We start from the raw sequence: 19,117 nt of genomic DNA on the forward strand, positions 1-19,117 counted from the left end.
GTGGCGACAGGCCAGTTGGATTGGGAAAGGAGGGGGCGAGAACCTCCTCTGGGACCCGCCTGCTAGCCCCCAACCACACCTTATTTTGGACCGGAATTGGCAGTGGAGCGGCCCCCGCCGGGCACCTTGCCCGGCATCTCAACCCCGATGGTGAACTTGCGTGAACTTTGCTCGGCGGCTCACAAGCCCCGTCCCTATGTCTACACGGCACACTACGCCCAGCTCTGACTCAGCTTGGCACCCACACCCCCTTCTCCCCCATCCGTCCACACGCAAATCACCCTAAATCCTCAGGACCTGGGCCCCAGAACCTCTGGTCCAAGCCCTGTCATTTTACAGTGCAGACACAGCTCAAGCCGCAGAGCCGGGCCAGAAGGCCTGTGTAATGCAGTGTGGATGCATCGCCATGGCGGGGAGACCCGGGTCCAGCAACTGTCAGCCCAGGCCTATGATACAGCGCGGAGGCTCATTTGTGGGCTTGGGAACACCGACCCCGGCTTCGTGTGTAGTGTAGACAGGCTCTAACAGACCCTGGTGCACTTGTGATCCCATTAAAAAGGCTTCTGATGAGCAATCAAGCAGGCGTCTGTCTGTGCTGGCGCACGGTGGCCCAACTAGTTTCTGTGTGCAATCTAAAGAGGCAAAAGTCGGCTCCTTCTCCCTCATTTTACACCCATGGACCTGAGTCACAGAAGGGAGAAGTGACTTGCCCCCGGGAGCTGTAGCAGAGCAAGGAATTGATTCCAGATCTCCTGAGTCCCAGCCCAGCGCCTTCACCACAGCCCCCTTCTTCCCACCTGCTCCCTCCCCTGGAGTCACGTCCCAGCAGACTTTGCTTTCCAGCCACGGAAGAGCACGCGGATGGCCAGGGGGACGGAGGGTTGCCACAGCCTCTGCACTGCCAGTTCCCACCCTTTCCTTCTCCTGTCTGTCTCCCTCTGCATGGGGTCCCACACGTGGCTGAACCTTAAAGTGTAGCCTGGGAGATTTCGCCGCGGACAGTTCCCCCCCCTCCCCCCGGTCCCCACTATATAAATGGGGACCGTAAATGACGAGCCTGAGTCTGTAGCTCTGAAATCCGGCAAGGGCTTTAACGCTGCTTCCCTATTCCCTGCGCTCACACAACCAACCCCTCGTGACCGGAGGATTTCCACGGGTTTGGCTGTACAGCAAGGAGCTGGGCACCGTGCATCTGACACGTGCCAAAGCAGGGCTAAGTGACTGGCCCCCCCAGCACCCGACGAGTCAATGGCGCAGCTCGCAGCGTGACTCCCAGCCCCTTGCTCGCATCTGCCTGCCGGGCTCACTAATACAGAGGCTTCAATGCACAGAGATGTGGAGAGTTGTCATAGCCACGACCTGCCACACGAGCTCTGCTTGCAGCTAACAAATCAGCGTCTCTGAACTCAGATCCTCCTGCTGCACAGTCACAGGTCTCCTGAGCTAAGGGAGGATCCCTGTTTGCGGTACAGGGCCAATGGCACACAGGTGAGCTGTTCTAAGGCCATCCAGGAGAGGGCAGTGCTGCGTACATCTCTTGCCCAAATAGATTACATCACTCTTCTGTATCAGAGAGATGCTTCCATTGTTTGTACAATGCTGCTTCCCCTGAAGGGTTAGTTCAAGAGCCAGTGGAAATCTAAGCTCATCCGCTCTGACAGCTTGGTAGTTTCACAGCCTGCTGCTTGTCATAATAAATCTGAATGGAGGCCGTGGGAATCCCAGGGCCTGAGAGCCACTGCTGTGAAAAGGATTTCCAGAGCAAAATTGCCATGCAAGCCTGTTTTTGTTGGGTGGTACATTTAAATTCTTCCACGAAGGGAGTTACGGATTTGTCTGCCTTCGTCGCGTGTTCACACTCCCCATTGATCAATCCATCCAGCCCCATCTACTCCATCCAACCATCTATCCAGCTATCCGTCCATCCTCATCTCTATATGTCTATGTACCTAGCTATCTACGTGCAAGGCCCCCATCACCGTGGTTTATTGAGTGCCACAACTATGAAAAAAGAAATCATCAATGTACAGGGGAAAAAACGCCATAGCAGGGGGCCGAGGAGTTCCCGGGATGCCGTATTCATGCTGGGCTTTCTTGCGTGTGCGTGGAAACCAGAATTTTAATAGGTTGTCTTAAAGAAAGCCCCAGTAGAAATTAACAGGCACGCCCCTATGGCCAGATTTTCAAAAGAAAATGAAATTGCAAAAAATAAAAATCTGGACACTTACGTTGGTGTTGGCTTGATATTATGGACCCTGGAGTGGAATGCGGTGGTGGCATTTGTTAGCACATTTATAGCCTCTCGTGTCAGACGGCTGGGTGACATCAAACTGATTGCCAGGGGAATGGCTGTGACGGTGTCTAGAGCTTTTGTGGCGTGTTTTTAAATGGAAAGAATCGGTAGATATCGGAAGGGAAGAGCAGTCTCCCACGTAGCTAACACGTAGCCGTGGCGGAGCTGAAACACCTCCCTCTTTAGAGACACGCCAAAGGGCCTTTAATGTGCAGAGTGATTAGAGACTCTTATTTATACATCCCACCTTTAAAACACAGCCCCTGGCCGTGCGACGTTCCCCAACGCCAGGCTGGGGGATTCATTCTGGGAGAGGAATGCCACCGGCTGAATCCTCGGCGCCATCCCCTACAGCCCTGCGTGGTTCATGATTAACGGGTGCCTCATGGCAAACCATAACGACGAGGGCTGGGTCCGAGGGAGCAAATGCTTCTAGCGAAGTGGAGGGAGCGAAGCTGATTTCTCGAGGGCGGCCTGACCCATATCTGCGGTGAGCGCCGGTGGGACGCTTGGCAGTGCATCTGGAAGAAGCCCCGTGCCCTGTGAAATGGCATTAAAAAGCTAACTAGACTGACAAGCCAGGGGCCCACGCAGAGCACCCGATGACCAGGGGCAGAAGCCGGGCAGATTTTAGTGCAAGATGCTCCCCCATTTAAAAAACCCCCCCAATAAAACCCAAGGCAAAGTTAGAACTAGCCTGCAGGCACAGGAGTGGTGGGGACATGAGCAAAGCAACCGCTCCAGCACGGCTGGCAGGAAATAAGCGTTGGCCCGAGGCATAAATACAGTTCTTGCGAGAAGGGCAATCCCCCCCCTGCCCCCCGGGAATGGAGGAGGGCGGTGCCCTGTTGCTGCCCCATTCCGGTTTAATTCTGATTTTGAAGTTGCCGTGCGGGAGGGCAGGGGAAATAAGACATTAAGATTCAGGGCCCGTCATACGCTGCAGACACAGCCTGAATCCTGGCTGCTTGAAGGAGAATTTGAGCGAGTGGAAAGGATCCTGACCAGAACGGGGAGCCAAGGTTATTGCTAACACTTGGGCAGCTGCTGGGGAAAATTGCCCGGGAACATTTGTTCGAAGGAATTAGCTTTGGTTGTGGCTTGGGCTGCCCTTAAAACATATCCCAGCCTGGCTGCGTGGGTCAGGAGTGTGAAAAAACCACACACACCTGCAAGGGACAGAGCTGTGCTGACAAAACCCCAGTGTCGCCACAGCTGCTCCGAAAGAAGAGTGTTTCCGTCGGCAGAGCTAATGTCGTTTGGCGAGGTGGTGTGTCTCCTCGGTCGGAAAAACTCCTCCTGTCGGCGCACGCCGCGGTTACATTAGCAGCCGCTCATCGCTGTGCCGATGAGTTTTCTGTCGTGTAGACGTAGCCTGCGTTTCCTCGCCGCAGACTGTGAACGTGTTCCTGGCCTGTGGTTAGAATGTGACTCCTAGGAGATGATCTCAGACCGAGAGCAAATTTCAAATTCCCGATCACCAGCAATCCCGATCCCACGAGATAGGGCCATCCAATCGTGAAACGGGCCCGGACCACATGACCCGCATGCCTCACCACAAGAGCTTGCATTTTTGAATAACGAGTCCAGAATTAATTGGGGCAAGTCCCTGGAGCATGGTTTCGAATGATGAATCTGAGAAAATCCACTGTTTGTTTGCGCATAATTAGCAAACTGGGAAAGAGGAGAAATCCATCTAATAAATGATTCTTGGTAGATGATATGCTTGGCTCATTATCACCCCCTATTTCCCAGGCCTGGGCCCATCCAAGAGATTGAATATGCCATTTAACTCTGCCACAGCGGCTGTCCAGCCAAATTGCCTTCTTGACAAGCATTGAGATCCACTCTGCTAAATCATCTCTATTTGTCTCTCATCTGTCTCTCTCTAACAGGACCCGCTGGGCAGGCTGAGTTTGCAGAGTTAAGGCTCCCTGAACAAGCACCTCTGATTGTAATGAGACTCATTGAAGCTTTGGAAAAACAAGGTACGTCAGGCTTATGTTTTCCTGGCTGCCTCCTCACATTTCTTCCGGGGCAAATACGGGTCCTGAGTAGGCGTGTTCCATGTGTCATATGCACACTCCTTTCTGGCTGACGCTGCACGCACATCACCCGGGGAACAAAATCTAGATTTACACCAGTGCACCTCCACTGATTTCAACAGAGCTACTCCCAATTTATGCCGGAGTGAGAGCGGGATTGGACTCCACCGGGCTGAAAACTTTTAAACGAGGCACAGCCTGGAAGTGACGCAGATTGCAGCCGTCCCTAGTCAATTGTGCAAAATTGTTTCAGTAAAAATGAAAAAAATATTTTCAAAAATCCCCCAAAAAAAAAAAAATGAAACGTTCCGCTCAAAATGGACTTTTCGTTTCAAAATTTCCTTTTAATTTTATTTCAAGGTCAGTCAGAAATGTCTAAAAATGGTCACCATCACAACACAGCATTTAGGTTGACCAGAAACAAAAAACTTGTTTCAACTTTTTGATTTTTAACGTTTTTGGGGGGGAAAATCATTTTGGGTCCACCCAAAACAATTGTAATTTTTTTTTGGTTATTATTTTTGGAATCACCAGCACATCGAACAAGTGATTCTTCACCCAACTCTGATCCACCATTATGTAGTTGTGAATCTGTCCAGTAGAAGGCACTCTTCAGCCACACACTCTCTCACACACAACATACACACATAAGGTTGCAGAGTGTTGAGAGCAGACAAGAGACACCGAAACAAGATGATCGCGGTGGTCTAACGCTGACCCCGTCTGTGAGTCTGGCCTTTTGAGCAGATCTGAGTTAAAGCCTGGTTTGTTTGCATGGTGCTTTGGAGAGACCATGTTTGACTCTGGTTTATTTTTTTTCTTTTGGTTTCAAAGGCATCAACAATGAATGTCTTTACCGAGCGCCTCCTGGCTCCTTCAGCAATCCTGAGCTCAAACAGGCTCTTCTGACAGGTAAGCCACCATCACAATGTTCCCTCCTTCATCCCGATGGGCAGAGATGCTGTGTACCGGGTGTGTACGAAGGGAGGAGAAGCAGGGGCGTTCATAACAGGAGCGCATGAGCAGTGTGCCCTTGAACCAACTTTTCATTTCCAGCTCTGGCATGCAGACTTCTGGCAATATCATTATCCGTGTCCTAAGCACTGATCGGAATAGACTGTTGTAATGAACTGTCTGCTGGGCATATGCCACCATGACTCTCTACTGGCTAGAATCAGAACTACTTAGCTGTGTGTGTGTCATAGGCCCTATACTGCTGATGGCTATTGGAGATTTTCCTGTAGCTCAAGTGCTAAGGGATTTTGGTTTTGGAGCAGGAAGATCTGAGTTGTGTCCCTGCAGTTGCTGGGAAGGTCTGAGTGGCCGTGATGTGCAGCACAGCGGTAGCCATGAAGCTCCTAAATGTCTATGGATTTTTGTTATAATGCACCTATATGTATGTAGCATCCTTACAGAGCAATGATACGCCACAGCAATGCCATTGTGGTGCTCCATGTTTGTTCCCCAATAACTTTCATATCAAACGGGCTCAGTGTCAAAGCAAAAAGCTGCTTTTCCCGATGGCCAGCTCTGCCGACGGGGAGGCCGTCGAATTGTAGATCCTTTTTGATGAGGTTACGCAGTGGGGCTATGGGACAGTTTGTCGTGACAATGATGTGCTGTGATCTTGGTGATGGAAGCAATGTAAAAGAAAAGGGAAAATCATAAGCATGGGTGTGGGCAGAAGAATGCAATGACACCTTCAGAGTCCGATCAGCAGAGCTAATGCAGAGCTGGGACAGGGAGCTGGATTCTCTTCTGACTCACAGATCTGCCGCGCCTGCTGCCCGGGAAAAGCTGCGTCGGGAGAGGCTGGGATGCGATCTGAGCTGGGGTGGAATGAATTTGGAAGCTGGTGTTAAGTCGGCGGAGCCCAGCTGAGTTTCCATGGAGCAGTGACGCGTGCCGCGCAGCCCAGTTTGGGAACCTGTGGAGATAGTTACTTTTTTTCTCTTGATATATTTAGGGCCAGCTGCACAGCTGGTGTACAAGGGCAGATCTCTCTTGGAGCCAGGGCCGCTTTATCCCAGCAGAGGAGCCGGCCCTTCCATTTATTTTGCTTGTTCTCTGTTCATTTTTGTTTTCAGTAGTTTCTTAAGAGGGTTTTTTTAAGTTAATTTTTCTCAGCCCCCACCCCCAGATCCCCCAACTTCCCAGTTGCTCTCTGAAAGAGGAGCAATCTCTGTCCTGCCTCCAGCCCCCTTCCTCCTCACCCCTGGGGAAGCTGCATTGGTCTCCCGGTTCACCCCTCCCAAGGGGTCTCTTGGAGCAAGAGAGCGCTAGCCAGCAAACCAGCAGCGGCCACTGAGAAGAGCCGTCCCAAGGCAGAGGCGGGGGCATTTTGGCAGTGGTTTGCCTTATTGCGAGCTGTGCTAGAAGATCCCAGGCGAGGCAGGCTGGGGCACAAAAACCAGGCTCTTGGCAAAGCTTGGAAAGGTGAGGCGACTCCAGCCAGGCGGCAGTTTGCAAACAGCCCCTTTAGCGAGGACCCTGCTGTGCTATGGCTCGGAGACTCTTCTGCCTTAGCCGGCTGGCTGGTGGGGCTTGCCGGGATGACCAGACAGCAAGGGCCAGGAAGGATCTTTCCCCCAGATCAGATCAGCCGGGAACTTTGGGGTTTTTTTTGCCTTCCTCTAAAGGCAGGTTGCATGGATCAGCTGCTAGGACCACCGGGGCATGTCCCGTGTCATCAGTGCCCTACCGCTGCCTGGGCCTCGGGCACTGCTGGGGTCTCAGGCTCTCTGTGGTGCCCAGCAGTTCAGTCACCGGAGGCCGGAAATGGTTTGGTCTAAGATCATAGGGCTCCCCCCAGGAGCGAGGGGGAAAATCCGGACAGCCCGGTTATCTAGCAGGTCAGTCCCTTCTGGCCTGAGACCCTGTGAAATGCAGTGAGGAAATACGATGACGGGGGTCCTACAGACAGCCCGGCACGTCCGGTACAGAGGCAAGACGGGGTCCCTGCCCCGAGCAGGATTCCCAGATGAGTCGGAGGAGGACAAACCCTGAGGAAGCGGCAAGAGCTGGGTGGGACTGGGGGAGGGCAGTGGGACACTGGCAGTCCTGGGGTGACGCTCCCCCCCCCAGTGCAGAGAGCCAACAGAAGGCCCCTCTTCCCCGACAGCTCCCACCGGTGCCAGCTCTCTGCAGAGGGGTGAGATTCACCAAGGACCCCAAACTTCACTATTGCAGATGTTCTCCACCCGCCCCGGCCTGGGCAGATTTCCCAGCACGGTCGCAGGCACGTTCCAAGGAGCCCTGTGCCCCCACTTGTCCACCGGGTGGCGCTGTGCTATCAGGCAGTGCCCGGCCGCTGGCTCCATCCGCTCGCATCATTCCAGGGTTTGCTACAGAAAACCAGCCCCACGGCTGAGGCATCTTGCAAAAAAATAAAAACCTCCCTTCCCTGGGTCTGGTTCCTCGCGGATCCTGCGCCCCTGGGGCCTGGCGAGGCGGTGCGGCTGGGGCGGCAGCGCCAGGGTGGGGCAGGGTGGCCCAGCTGCTGGGCTCCTGACATCCCTGGGCTCCCAGAGGAGCTGTCATGCCAGGCCGGGTTGCTATGGAGAAGGAGCTGATGGAAGAGCTAAATAAAGCAACATGAGCTCATCGCTTTGCAGCACCACCGGGCAGCAAGTCCGGAAAGGGGGAGGGTGCGTTTAAAACAGCAATGCGGCCTAGCAGTTACAGACGCCAGGTGGCAGAGGCGGGCATGGGGTTGGCCCGGAGGGGAGCAGCCGGGGCTCCCGAGCGCGGCTGGATGCGGCAGAGATGGGAGGGGGGCACAGAAAGTCCCATGCCACCTGGCATTCATGTGCACAAAGCTGCGTGTGGTCCATGCACCTTAGCCGCCATGCAGTCGACAGGGGTCCGCTCCCACAGCCCTATTCCGGGGGGGGCGGGATGGGGGCGTCACCTCGCTACAGGCGCCCTGTGCGTTAATTCTCCCCCGTTCCCTGCTCTCCGCTGGAATCCAGGCTGGAGACGCTTCTCCCCTGGTATGGACTCAGCTGCTGCCCCCGGGGGTCATTCCGGTTCAGAGCAGAAGCTCTGACCCGAGGGGGCGGGAACCTCCCCAGAAAAGCCGGGGTGATTTCGGCACGGTCGGAGCTGATGATGAATCTGCCTCAAACCCTTGGGCCAGATGCGGACCAGATCGCCAGCCCCTGGGCCCCCCTCTCAGTAATACACAGCGGGAGGCCATGGGCAGCGTGGGGCAGATGCGGGGGGAGGGGGGTGTTGGCCTTGGTGTTCTGCCCAGATTCTAGCCCTCCCACTCCATCCGAAACTGGTGTGTTATACAGCTGTGAGTCCTATTAAGCCCCCCAGAGGTGGCTGCATCTCAGTGCTGGGTTCAGTGATCCTTACCTAGACACTCTGTATCCAAGGGGGTGAAAGGCGCCCGATGAACAGATGTTGTTCTATTATAAAGCACACCGCCCTGCTGTTACCATGTTACCGACGGCCTAGTCCAGTGGTTCTCAACCAGGGGTACGTGTACCCTTGGGGTACACAGAGGTCTTCCAGCGGAGACTTCAACCCATCTAGATATTTCCCTGCATTTACAACAGGCTGCATAAAAAGCACTAGGGAAGTCAGTGCAAGGACTTGTTTATACTGCTCTGTGTACTACACTCTGAAATGTCAGTGCAGGTTTTATATTCCAGCTGATGTATTTTATAAGTGTGTGGTAACAGTGAGAAAGAAAGCAAGGTTTCAGTAACAGGGGGCTGTGACACGTCTGTATTTTCATGTCTGATTTTGTAAGCCAGTCGTTTTTAAGTGAGGTGAAACTTGGGGTTCTCAAGACAAATCGGACACCTGAAATGGGAGCAGCCGTTTGGAAGGGTTGAGAACCAGTGGCCTCGTCAGTTGATTTGATGGAGCTGCTGGATCTCCGTGGCCCTGCTTGGTGCTTTACAGACAAGGTAGGGCAGTTGTCCCCAAACTTTTTATGCCATGCCCCTCCTTAATCCCATCTGCACCCCCCTCTCTCCCAGCTGGGGCTGGAGATGCGGCTGGGGCCAGGGGCCAAGGCTGGGGGCGGGGCTGGGGCTGGGAGCAGGGCCGGAATCACCCCATAGTTTGGGGACTTCTGGGGTAGGGGGTGGGAAATGACGCAGTCGCTGCCCCAGAGGACTTGCAGTCTAAGAGCCTGATCCCGGCAGAATAGGAATCGAGTGGGACACCAAGCCCTGATTCAGGAAAGCCCTTACGCGTGTGCTAAATATTAAGCTTGTACTTAAATCCTATTGATTTCAATGGGATTTTAGCATGGGTTTAAGATTAAGCACGTGCTTAAGTGCTATCTTGACTAGGCCCCAATCCAGAAGGGCATCCCCAAATGACGTGTGGGTCTCTTGCTGTCCCTGTGCGCTGGGGTGAGTTTCCCCAAAGGGGTAAGACTGTTTGTTAATTGCCCACAACTAGGCGCAGGATGGGGCTTGGCGCATAAGGACGTGATACATTGTCATGGGAGGGGAGATCCTGCAGGAGTTCTGGGCTCATCTCAGCAGCAAAGGAAATGCATTCTGCCCACGGCTGGCCCCTGCTCCATAAGCGTGCTCTGGGGATGAGCCGGGTAGACACACTCAGGGCGATTGGGTAGATGGCTGGGGGTGATAAAACTGTACCTCGTAAAGCTGTGCACAGACTCTCCCGCTGGTTCTTCCGAGGCCCGTCCTGGCTGGTCACACGGTTTCATGATTGGTTGCATGGGATTAGGAACGTAGGCATGACCGGAGCAGGGGGATCCATCTAGTCCTGTCTCCTAGCCAACACCAGCTACTTCAGAGCACAGTGTGAGAAGCCCCCGGTAGCAGATGTGGGATAATCTCCCTCCACACGCACATTACATCGCCTCCTAATCCCTAAAAGCGAGAGAGTGGTTTAAACCCCCCAAGCATGAGATTTAATAGCACTTCCCAAATCTGTTCACATTAACTGTGATAATCGAGGATATTCTTGTTCTTCATATAAAGGTCCAATTCCTCCTAGGATCGGTCTACCTTTTTGGCCTCAACGACATCCGGTGGCAGGGTGTTCCACAGTCTAATCACACTCAGTGTGAAAAAGTGTTTCTTTGTATCCGTGTCACAAGTGGGCCTTGGGCGGCCAGGGGCTAAGGTTGGGGGTCAGAACCAGTGTCGGAGTCTAAGAGCTGTAGCCTGAGTTCAGGACTGGGCTCAGGTCCTTGTACTGATCCAGGGGGCAGGGATGGAGGCAGGACTCAAGGGACCAGGCCAGCGTCTATCGCCCAGAGTCAAAGTTCAAGCTCTGAAGCTTTGGGTAAAAGCCAGAGGCCAAGCACCGAGACCAGCGGTCAGGATGGGAGTTCCTAGGCAGAAGCTGTGGGTCTGAGCTGGCATTGGGTGGCCAACAGGGAACCACGGGGCAGAGCCCTTGCTAATGCTGGCAGGGGAGCCCACCTCATTGCATGGACCCTTCCTGGAACTCCTCCTTAAATAGGGTGCCTGGACCAATCAGGGCCCATGAGGGAAGGTGTCAGTCCAGCTTTCTGAGGCGGGACTTCCTGTGCTGTTTATCTCCCCAGGAGCAGCGTGGTGGGGTCGGCAGACCTGGATTCTAGTCCCATCCACATAGAACCTCACAATCCAGTTTGAGTTTGGCATCTTTTCATTCGATTGACTCTCCCCACGGGCTCCAAGACAGGAAGACCAGATGTTCCCGATCCACCTTCTCTCCCCTGCTGATTAGTGCATGTTCTTGTCTCTTGTCCCCTTTTATCGGTCTGCCTTTTTCTGAGAGAAACAATCCCCGTCCTTTTCCACCTCTCTTCAGAGGAGTGTTTTGCCAGGCTCTTGATTGTTCTCATCGTCTTTCTCTGAACCCCGTTGAATGCCGTAATATCCCTGTAGAGCTGGGACATGACCGGCGCTGCCCAGAGTATCCTGGGGGGGGGGGGGGAGCTGCACCCTTAAAATCAGCTGGATGTAGGATCTGGCTGGACATTTGATTGGATTGGGCTGGGTGGGGAGAGAGTCACAAAATGGAGGAACCAGCTACCCCGACGCAGCACTGTTATTTTGATGTATCCATCCCCTCCCACCCGCTCAGTACTGGGCGGATCTGAGCGTTTTGCTCCTTTGCTGGCCAGCCGTGTGGTCCATACACGGGTACCCACTCCTCTTCGCCCCAGGCATGGAGGACGGAGACAGGTCTTCAGGAGAGAAGGCGACGTTTTGCAGCGATGGACGTTTGTGTACGCTTATGAGGGCTCCAGTCTCATACACCCAATGATCTTGGGCTGTGGACCCTTCGTCTCCAGGGAGATGTCTAAACAAAATCCTTCCCTTTTTCCCCTGCCCTGCATTAAGACCCTTTCTCTCCCCATTGGCCCGCCAGGCTCCCTGTTCTCTCCCTGCTCCTCTTGTAGCTTGCTGCTGATTGGAAATGTCTTACTGTAAAGATAGCTCTCTCGGCACCCAGGGGGAAAAAATACAGTGCGGGTTTGCTTGTTTTCTTCTCACACCCTGCCCTGTCAGTCACCAGCACGCACCCTGGGCAGTAATTAAGGTTCTACGTGACTAATGTGAACCCCTTCCACCTCTGGATTTGGCCTTTTGATCAGGAGTAGCCGGGGTGTCTGATATAATTGTGGGTCTCTTTGGTTGGATTCTGCTCCCGCTTGCTGGCCCAGCTGATCTTTGCCAAGCTCTTGCTGCCTGTAACTAGCTGCTCTTAATAAAGGCTTTTTGTGGATTTTCTCTTTTTTTTTTTTTAAATAACACAAAACTGGACAGAGGCTTGACTAGTCTCATGAAACCATGTAGGTTTCAGTGGCTGGCTGAGCCGACCCCGGGACTGTCAGAAACCTCCTCCTACCCCAAACTTTGGATCAATGAAACTTGGGTCTGCACCAAACCCTCTCCGGTTTGTATCTCTGAGCTAAGGGACCCGCAGCCGTGGATTTCTGTCGTGGAACAATCTGATTGTGATTAGCGTCTCCAGATACTAGTGCGGTGGATGTATGTGCCCCTGCTTAGACCACAGAATTAAAAAAGGGGGGAAAGGTTGTTTTTCTCGATTGCGTATTTAGAAGACAGCATGCTGATGAACCGTGTTTTAGCTTTCTCTTGACTTGGAGAGAGAGACTGGGCTTGTGATTAAGGCCCTAGACTGGGAGTCGAGAAATCTGGGTCCAATTTTCTGCTCTGCTACAGACTCCCTGTGTGGCCTTGGGGGCGTCACTTAGGGTAAGTCTACACAGCACGCTAAACCCAGGCTCTGACTAAGGTTTGAGCCCAAGCCCCCCTTCTGCCCCCACACAGATCCGCCTGATTTGGATCAGCAAGCACTCAGGGGCTGGGGCCTAGGACCTTGCTAAGAGTCCTGTCATTTTGCAGTGTGGACGCAACTCAAGCCACAGCCCCGAGTCAGAAGGTCTGCACAGTGCAGTACGGACACATGGGCATGGCCGTGAGACCTGGATCCAGCAACTGTTAATCCAGGTTTGCAATGCAGGGTGGACACTCAAGCACTGGCTTGGAAACACCAAATCTACAAGCCCGGGTCTCACCGATCCGGTTTACAATTCAGTGTAGACACAGCCTGCGCGTCTCTGGGCCTCAGCTTCCCATGTGTAGAACAGAGAGCGCGATCCATCCTTTCTCTGCCTATCTGGACTGTGAGATAGGGCCTGTCTCTTACTGTGCGTTTGAACAGCACCTAGCGCAATGGGGCCCTGGTCCTGACTGGGGACTCCAGGCCCTGCTGTGACATCATTAACACTAATAGCAGGAGCAAAGCCCGGCTGTGGCAGATAGTCGCCTGGCGTGCTTGTCTCTTCACCCAGGCAGGAAACTAGCCCTCCTTATAATGCACACTTGGCAACCACAGATCCCAGAGAATTTCTCTGGTGAGCATCGGGATGCCTGTTGTACCCCTGGGAGCCAGCAGCGCAGAACGCAGGCGAGTGACTTGCCGGAGCTCGGCTGGGTTCACTCCAATGACACGTCCTTGGCATGACCAGCAATAAAAATGGGAGTCAAAGCCGGACGCCCCCAGGACCTGGTAGAGGAGGTGACGACTCACCCCTCGCCTCCAGGATTAGATGCAGCATTTGGCATCTAGTCCCCTGGCGGTGTCCGTTCCTGGCCTGAGGGCAGGTTGCTCTGTAGCACGAGGCCGTTTCTCCCGTCTCTCTCCAGGGTCAGGCAGAGATTTTCCTCTTTGCTTTTCAGTGGGGCGTGACTTGTGATCCCGGAGAGTTTGCAGGAACCCGTGTCTCGCACTCAGGACAGCGGAGTAGAACGCGCCCTTCGGTCTCCGCTTCTCCTCTGTCCCGCTGGCTGCACAGCTGCCTCTGTCTGTGTGGCTCACCCAGCAAATCAGGAGCAGAGCTGGGCAGAGAAGCCCCGGCTGAGCCCCGGCCTTATGCTCCATCCATGGGAGACCGCGGCTGCCGTCTGTGATAACCCACAGTCCCCCTGTCCCTCAGCTGTGTTGGACCATGGCACGTTTAGGTGTCCAGACAGGACTGCCATGTGTGTTGAGAGACTCTCCTGACTCCAGGGTCTGGGCTTGGTGGAGGGAAGCGGTGCTAGATTCATGCCCCCCTTTGGGTGGACGTTATCCCAGTTGCCATGTTTGCCCGCAAGGGAAATGCTTGTTTGTTTTTCCAGTCCCCAGCGACTGCCTCTGGAGACCCTCATTCCCCCAGTGACAGGGACTTCAGTCTGCCAGCCAATGCAGGGCCGGTCATCATCTGCAAGTCCTGGAAACTCTGCTGCCCAAACCTGCCTCCTAATTCTAGCCTCCTTTGTTTTAACGCTTGTGTATTTTCCACCGGAGTCCCCGAGCCCTTCATAATAACGGGGTTGGGCAAACTAATGGGACATAGCTTCACTCCTGCGGGCACCTGTGCTCCGGATGTGCCAAGCGGAGGCTGGAGGATGGTGATTTGAAGCCAGAGTCTCTCCCAGCTGCCATCCAGGGCACTGGTGCTGGGTGTTCCCAGGCTGCCCTGGGTGCCTGGCAGTAGAAGGGGGTAGAACAGGTGTCTCCGTGCACGGGCTCTTCATAGCGCAAATCAGCCTAAGCCATCTCAGCTTCTAAAGTGCTGATTGCGGAAGGCGCCGTAGGCAACGTGCCCGTAAACAAAGACCCCGGTCGAAAGGAATGGGTCCTGGCGACCTGCCTCTGCCAACTCCTGTACGTGAGGGGGAGCCTGTGGAACAGCTGTCCCTTGTCCCTCACTTTGTTAAGTGCTTGGAGATGTGCAGCCAAGAGGAACCATTTCATGAATCAGGCAGGACAGCCTGGAGCAGTTAGCACAAGGTGAAGGGTTAGGGGCTGGCTCTGATATCTGCACCATCACCGTGGTCTCTGTCCTGGTCCGGCTCTGATCCCAAGACCCGCCCCATAGTCTCTGTTCTGGGCTGGCTCTGATCTTGTGATTCAGAGTGCAGGGCTCCGGATCACATTACACATCCCTCCGACAAGAGGCAGGCCCTTCTCCTGCACAGTTATTTCTTTGCAACCTTTGCGGTGAGGGTGACTCACGACTCCTCTTGTGTCAGTGGGCGAAGGTGGGGGGTGCGAGTCGTCGGATGGGGCTACAGCGGTCTGTCCAGGCTTCAGAGCTATTCACGCCGTCGTGCTGGAGCAGGGGAACCGGCAGAAAATAAGACTGAACCTGCTGGGAAAAGTGCAGGCTGTTCGGAGTGAGTCAGACTTTCCAGAGGAAGCTGAATATAGCCATAAAATCCAGTTGGATCCTGCAGGTTGAAAGACGGGCTGGCTCTGCCTCTCGACCGCACGGCAGGGGCCCGCTCCGGCAGCATTTTGTCCTGTGAATTATCTGAAACTCCCACTCCACGTCCCCACCTTTCACCTGCAGGTTGCAATCAGCACATAGGCCGGCGAGTGTTGGCGTGAAGCCGTGTGGTGAGCTGGGCGTCCAGATGCAGAATCTGAGACCTCTTCTGGTCCAGCCCCTCCTGATCCCAGAACTCTGCCACGTTTCGTCCCTGGCGGGTGGGGTGCACCAGTGGAAATGGTTCGCACCATTCGTTGCAAAGCCAATTTTCACAGCGCCTGCAAACCAAGACATGGCCGGGTTTTAGGGACCTCAAGTGCAGTCGTATTTGCTGCCTGTTCCTCTCCCTCCTAGGAAAGAATGATTTTCTGCTTGAGATTATGGGACGGGAAAAGCAACGGGGGCCAATGGACTCTTAGCAGACCAGCTCCATTTGAAATGAGATGGTGAGGGTGTTACATTCCACACAGAACCGGGACGTGGAGGGTTGGGCCTTTGGTCATCTCCACCCACTTTTACAATCTATAAATAATTTAGTTTAGCAATCCCTGTGCATCCATAGCGTTTATCTTTATCAATGAGGAAACTGAGGCACGGAGAGGCAGTGACTTGCTGGAGATGGACCTAACAAGCCAGGCATGGACCCCAGAACTCCAGCTGGTCAGAAAACGGGGGATTTTACCACTGAACATTTCAACTTTTCATTGAAAACTGAAACTTTTTCAGTATTTGGCAAATGAAACCTGGAAAATATGGCCAAAAATCACTGGGGAAAAAATTGGGTTTTGGCTGAAAATTTCTAGGGAGGGTTTTCAAGCAGCCCAACCCACAACTTCCAATTCCCCCATTCATAAACCAAGGGATTATTCTCCCATCACACGAGAAAGCGCAAGGTTGGAACTCAGGAGTCCTTGGTTTTATCCCCAGCTCTCCCTTAGACCTGTTCTACAACATTGCAAAGTCCCTTCACGCTACTGCCTCCTTGTAACATGAGTGTAATGAGGCTGCAGCATTGAGAAGTTTCCTTAATGTGTTTGAAAGAGCTTTGGGATCCTTGGATGAAAAGCACATGGGGGTTTTGTACAGCATCTGACACACTAGAGCTCTGGTCCATGACTGGGCTGTTCCGAGGCTACTGATGTATAAATGACAAATGATGATAATGTGCAAAAGAGGTGAGGGGATCTGTGCTCCATCCAGGCCTCTGCTTCTCACTATGTGGCTTCGGATAGGTTGCTTAATCATGCTGTGAAATGGGGCTAACGGTCCTGATTCCTTTTTGCTACCCCTATTGCAAAGGACTGTATAAATGCAAAGGATTATTACCTGTTAAAACATGGCGATTTTTCCTAAACTCAAAAATTTCCTACTGGGCATTAAACTCTTCATGTTAGTTCATTTTTTTTCCTCCTTTTCTTGGGTGTTAATTTGTACTTCAGTGACGCGCGGCAGCTAAATGGATCTGTTGTCATGTCACTTTCCTCCCCTTGAAATATTCACCTTAAAGGGGATAATCTTCTTGCAATTGGTTTTCATTTAAACGCCTTGCACCGTGATTTCCCATTGTCTTTGCTGTGAGAGGAGCCGTTCAGCCAATCACAGCAGATTATGGGTCTTCAGCCTGTAAAATAATTTGGCCTGTCACAACTGCAAGGCAAACTTTCTGATTGCTGTCAGCAACAGCTAATGGCAATTACACCCTACAATAGGCAGCTAATGCAGCTCCACAATAGACTGCAGGGGGAAAAGCAGAGAGCTTGGCATTAATTCTCCAGTGAGGTGGGCAGGGGTATGCATGTGTGTCTCATTGAGTGTTCCAGTCTAGGATAGAGGGAGGATGCACAAACCATGCCGGAAAGCCGCCTTCAAGCTCTGCTCTTGTCTCTCCAGCAGCTTTTCATCATTAACAAGAGACGTTGGCATTTAAATTATATATGTACCATAGGCATGTGTATGGGGTGTGTCGGGTGTGCCCAGACACACCCTAATGCAGGGGTGTCAAACATACGGCCCAGCCCACGAACCTTTTGTATCCGTCCCGCAAACCTTTTTGGATGTGGCCCGTGGCGCCATCTTGCTGTGTTTCAAGCTGATGCTGGAGGGTAGAGCTGCAGCCGAAAGAGTGGAGGGCGCACGATTTCTCGGCGGATGGCAAGACACAGCGAGCTGCCGCCGAAAAAGAAGGAGCTGCGAGATTTTGTGGCGGATGAGAACACGCCACAATCTGCCACCGAAATACCGTTCCTCACGACATTTCTCGGCAGAGACTAGGACACAGCGAGAATTCCGCCGGCAGGTAATTCAAATGTGGCCCGCTGGTGGAATTGAGTTTGACACCCCTGATAAAGATCATGAAAATTCCCTGGGTGCACACCCTAATGAAATGTGCTGCGCACGCCTATGATATGTTCAAAATAGCTGCACTGATGCATCCTATAACATAATGCCTCTCTAGCCAGCTAGGACTTCATGCTTCAAGATGAGCATTGAAAACTTCCTGGAAACCTATAGGAACAGGAGTTGGGCCCTTCTACTGCAAAATCACTGCTCGAGCTAAGGGAGACTCTTCTGTGGTTAGCCATACAGAGCCTATGAGACAGAGTTGAGCTATTCTGGTTCCGTCCAGTAGAAGTCAGTGGAGCACATGCACAGTTAGCACTGCTTTGCGGTTGGAGCTGGTCAACGTTTTTTGATGGACAAATTTTCACATTGGAAACTACGGTTTCATCAAACATTGACATTTTCCAGAAGAAACGTTTCCGCATGCTGATGGGGGAAGTGGAAAGGAAAAACATTGTTTGGAATCCTCGTGAATTGTCATTTTTGTTTCAGTTTTTGGAAACTGAAATATTTTGGATTTCTCTTTTCAATTTTTGTATTCCTCCCCACCCTTCGGTCCCTTTTCCATACAGGAAAGAGGAGGAAGAAAAGGTTTGCTTTTAAGTAAAAAAAAAATGGGGGATAACCCACTTTCTCAGATTTTTGTTTTTTACTGTTTTCCAAGTGGAAAAAAGTTTTAAGCCATTTTAAGTCAAAGTGAAATAAAAGTTGCTATTCCAACACAAAATGAAAATGTTAATTTTGAAAGAGGCTTTTGAAAAGAAATTAAAGGTTGTTTATTTTTAAATTCCCTGTGGGAAACCCAACGTTTTTGCACTGAAAATTGTAGAAAATGTTCCTTGAAGAAGAGCTCTGTGTAAGCTCGAAAGCTTGTCTCTCTCGCCAAAGGACTTTTGTCCAATAAAAAATATGACCTCAGCCACCTTGTCTCTCTAATATCCTGGGTCACACACTGCTACAACAGCACTGCATAGAATTTTCCAACCACCTGTAATGACACTAATGGAAATCTCCTTCGATTTAACTTCGATTTAACTGAATAGTTTGACATCTTTTTTTTACAAAGATTTATTAAAATAACAGCAGTCAAATCGAGAGGAAGGATGGTGCATCAGTTAGGCCAGCGGCCTAGGTACTGTGAGACCCCAGTTCAATTCCCTGTTCTGTCACAGATTCCTTGTGTCACCTTGGTCAAGTCTCTTAGACTCTCTGTGCCTCAGTTTCCCTGTCTGTAAAATGGGATAGATAGCACTGCCGTGCCTCACAGCAGTGTTATGCTAGAGATTGTTTGGATACCATGGTGATGGAGGCCACAAAGATACCTTTTAAAAAAGAGACAGGGTCTTGTCTGTTACATTACTGTTTCCATAAGAATGGCCAAACGCTTTACAAAGGTGACTGAGCTCGATTGTCCACATTTTACAGATGGGGAAACTGAGGCACAGAGTGAGGCGGTAACTTACCCAAGATCACGCAGCAAATCATGGGCAGCCAGGGACATAACCCAGCAATCCAGATTCTCACTCGTGTGTGTAGTGACCACTAGACCCGTGGTTTTCAACCTTTTTTTCATTTGTGGCCCCCTAAAATATTTCGAACAGAGGTGTGGACATAGTCTGCGGACCCCAGGTTGAAAACCACTGCACTTGACCATGCTGTCTTCAT

The 19,117-nt window shown here is 52.3% G+C and overlaps 1 protein-coding gene across 2 annotated transcripts in view; it reads left to right on the forward strand.

The window, feature by feature from the left end:
- LOC137166177 (phosphatidylinositol 3-kinase regulatory subunit alpha-like) overlaps nt 1–19,117 on the forward strand; it is a 130,095-nt gene that overhangs the window by 51,563 nt on the left and 59,415 nt on the right. For both annotated transcript variants that reach the window (XM_067567821.1, XM_067567822.1), the window contains 2 exons: nt 4,189–4,281; nt 5,173–5,250. In XM_067567821.1, coding sequence (XP_067423922.1) covers nt 4,189–4,281; nt 5,173–5,250 — 171 coding nt within the window. The remainder of the gene's footprint in view (nt 1–4,188; nt 4,282–5,172; nt 5,251–19,117) is intronic.

The sequence above is a fragment of the Emydura macquarii genome, unplaced genomic scaffold (assembly GCF_026122565.2).
Source record: "Emydura macquarii macquarii isolate MOO-44397 ecotype Brisbane River unplaced genomic scaffold, CSIRO-AGI_Emac_v2 contig_2805, whole genome shotgun sequence".
Taxonomy (NCBI): Eukaryota; Metazoa; Chordata; order Testudines; family Chelidae; genus Emydura; species Emydura macquarii.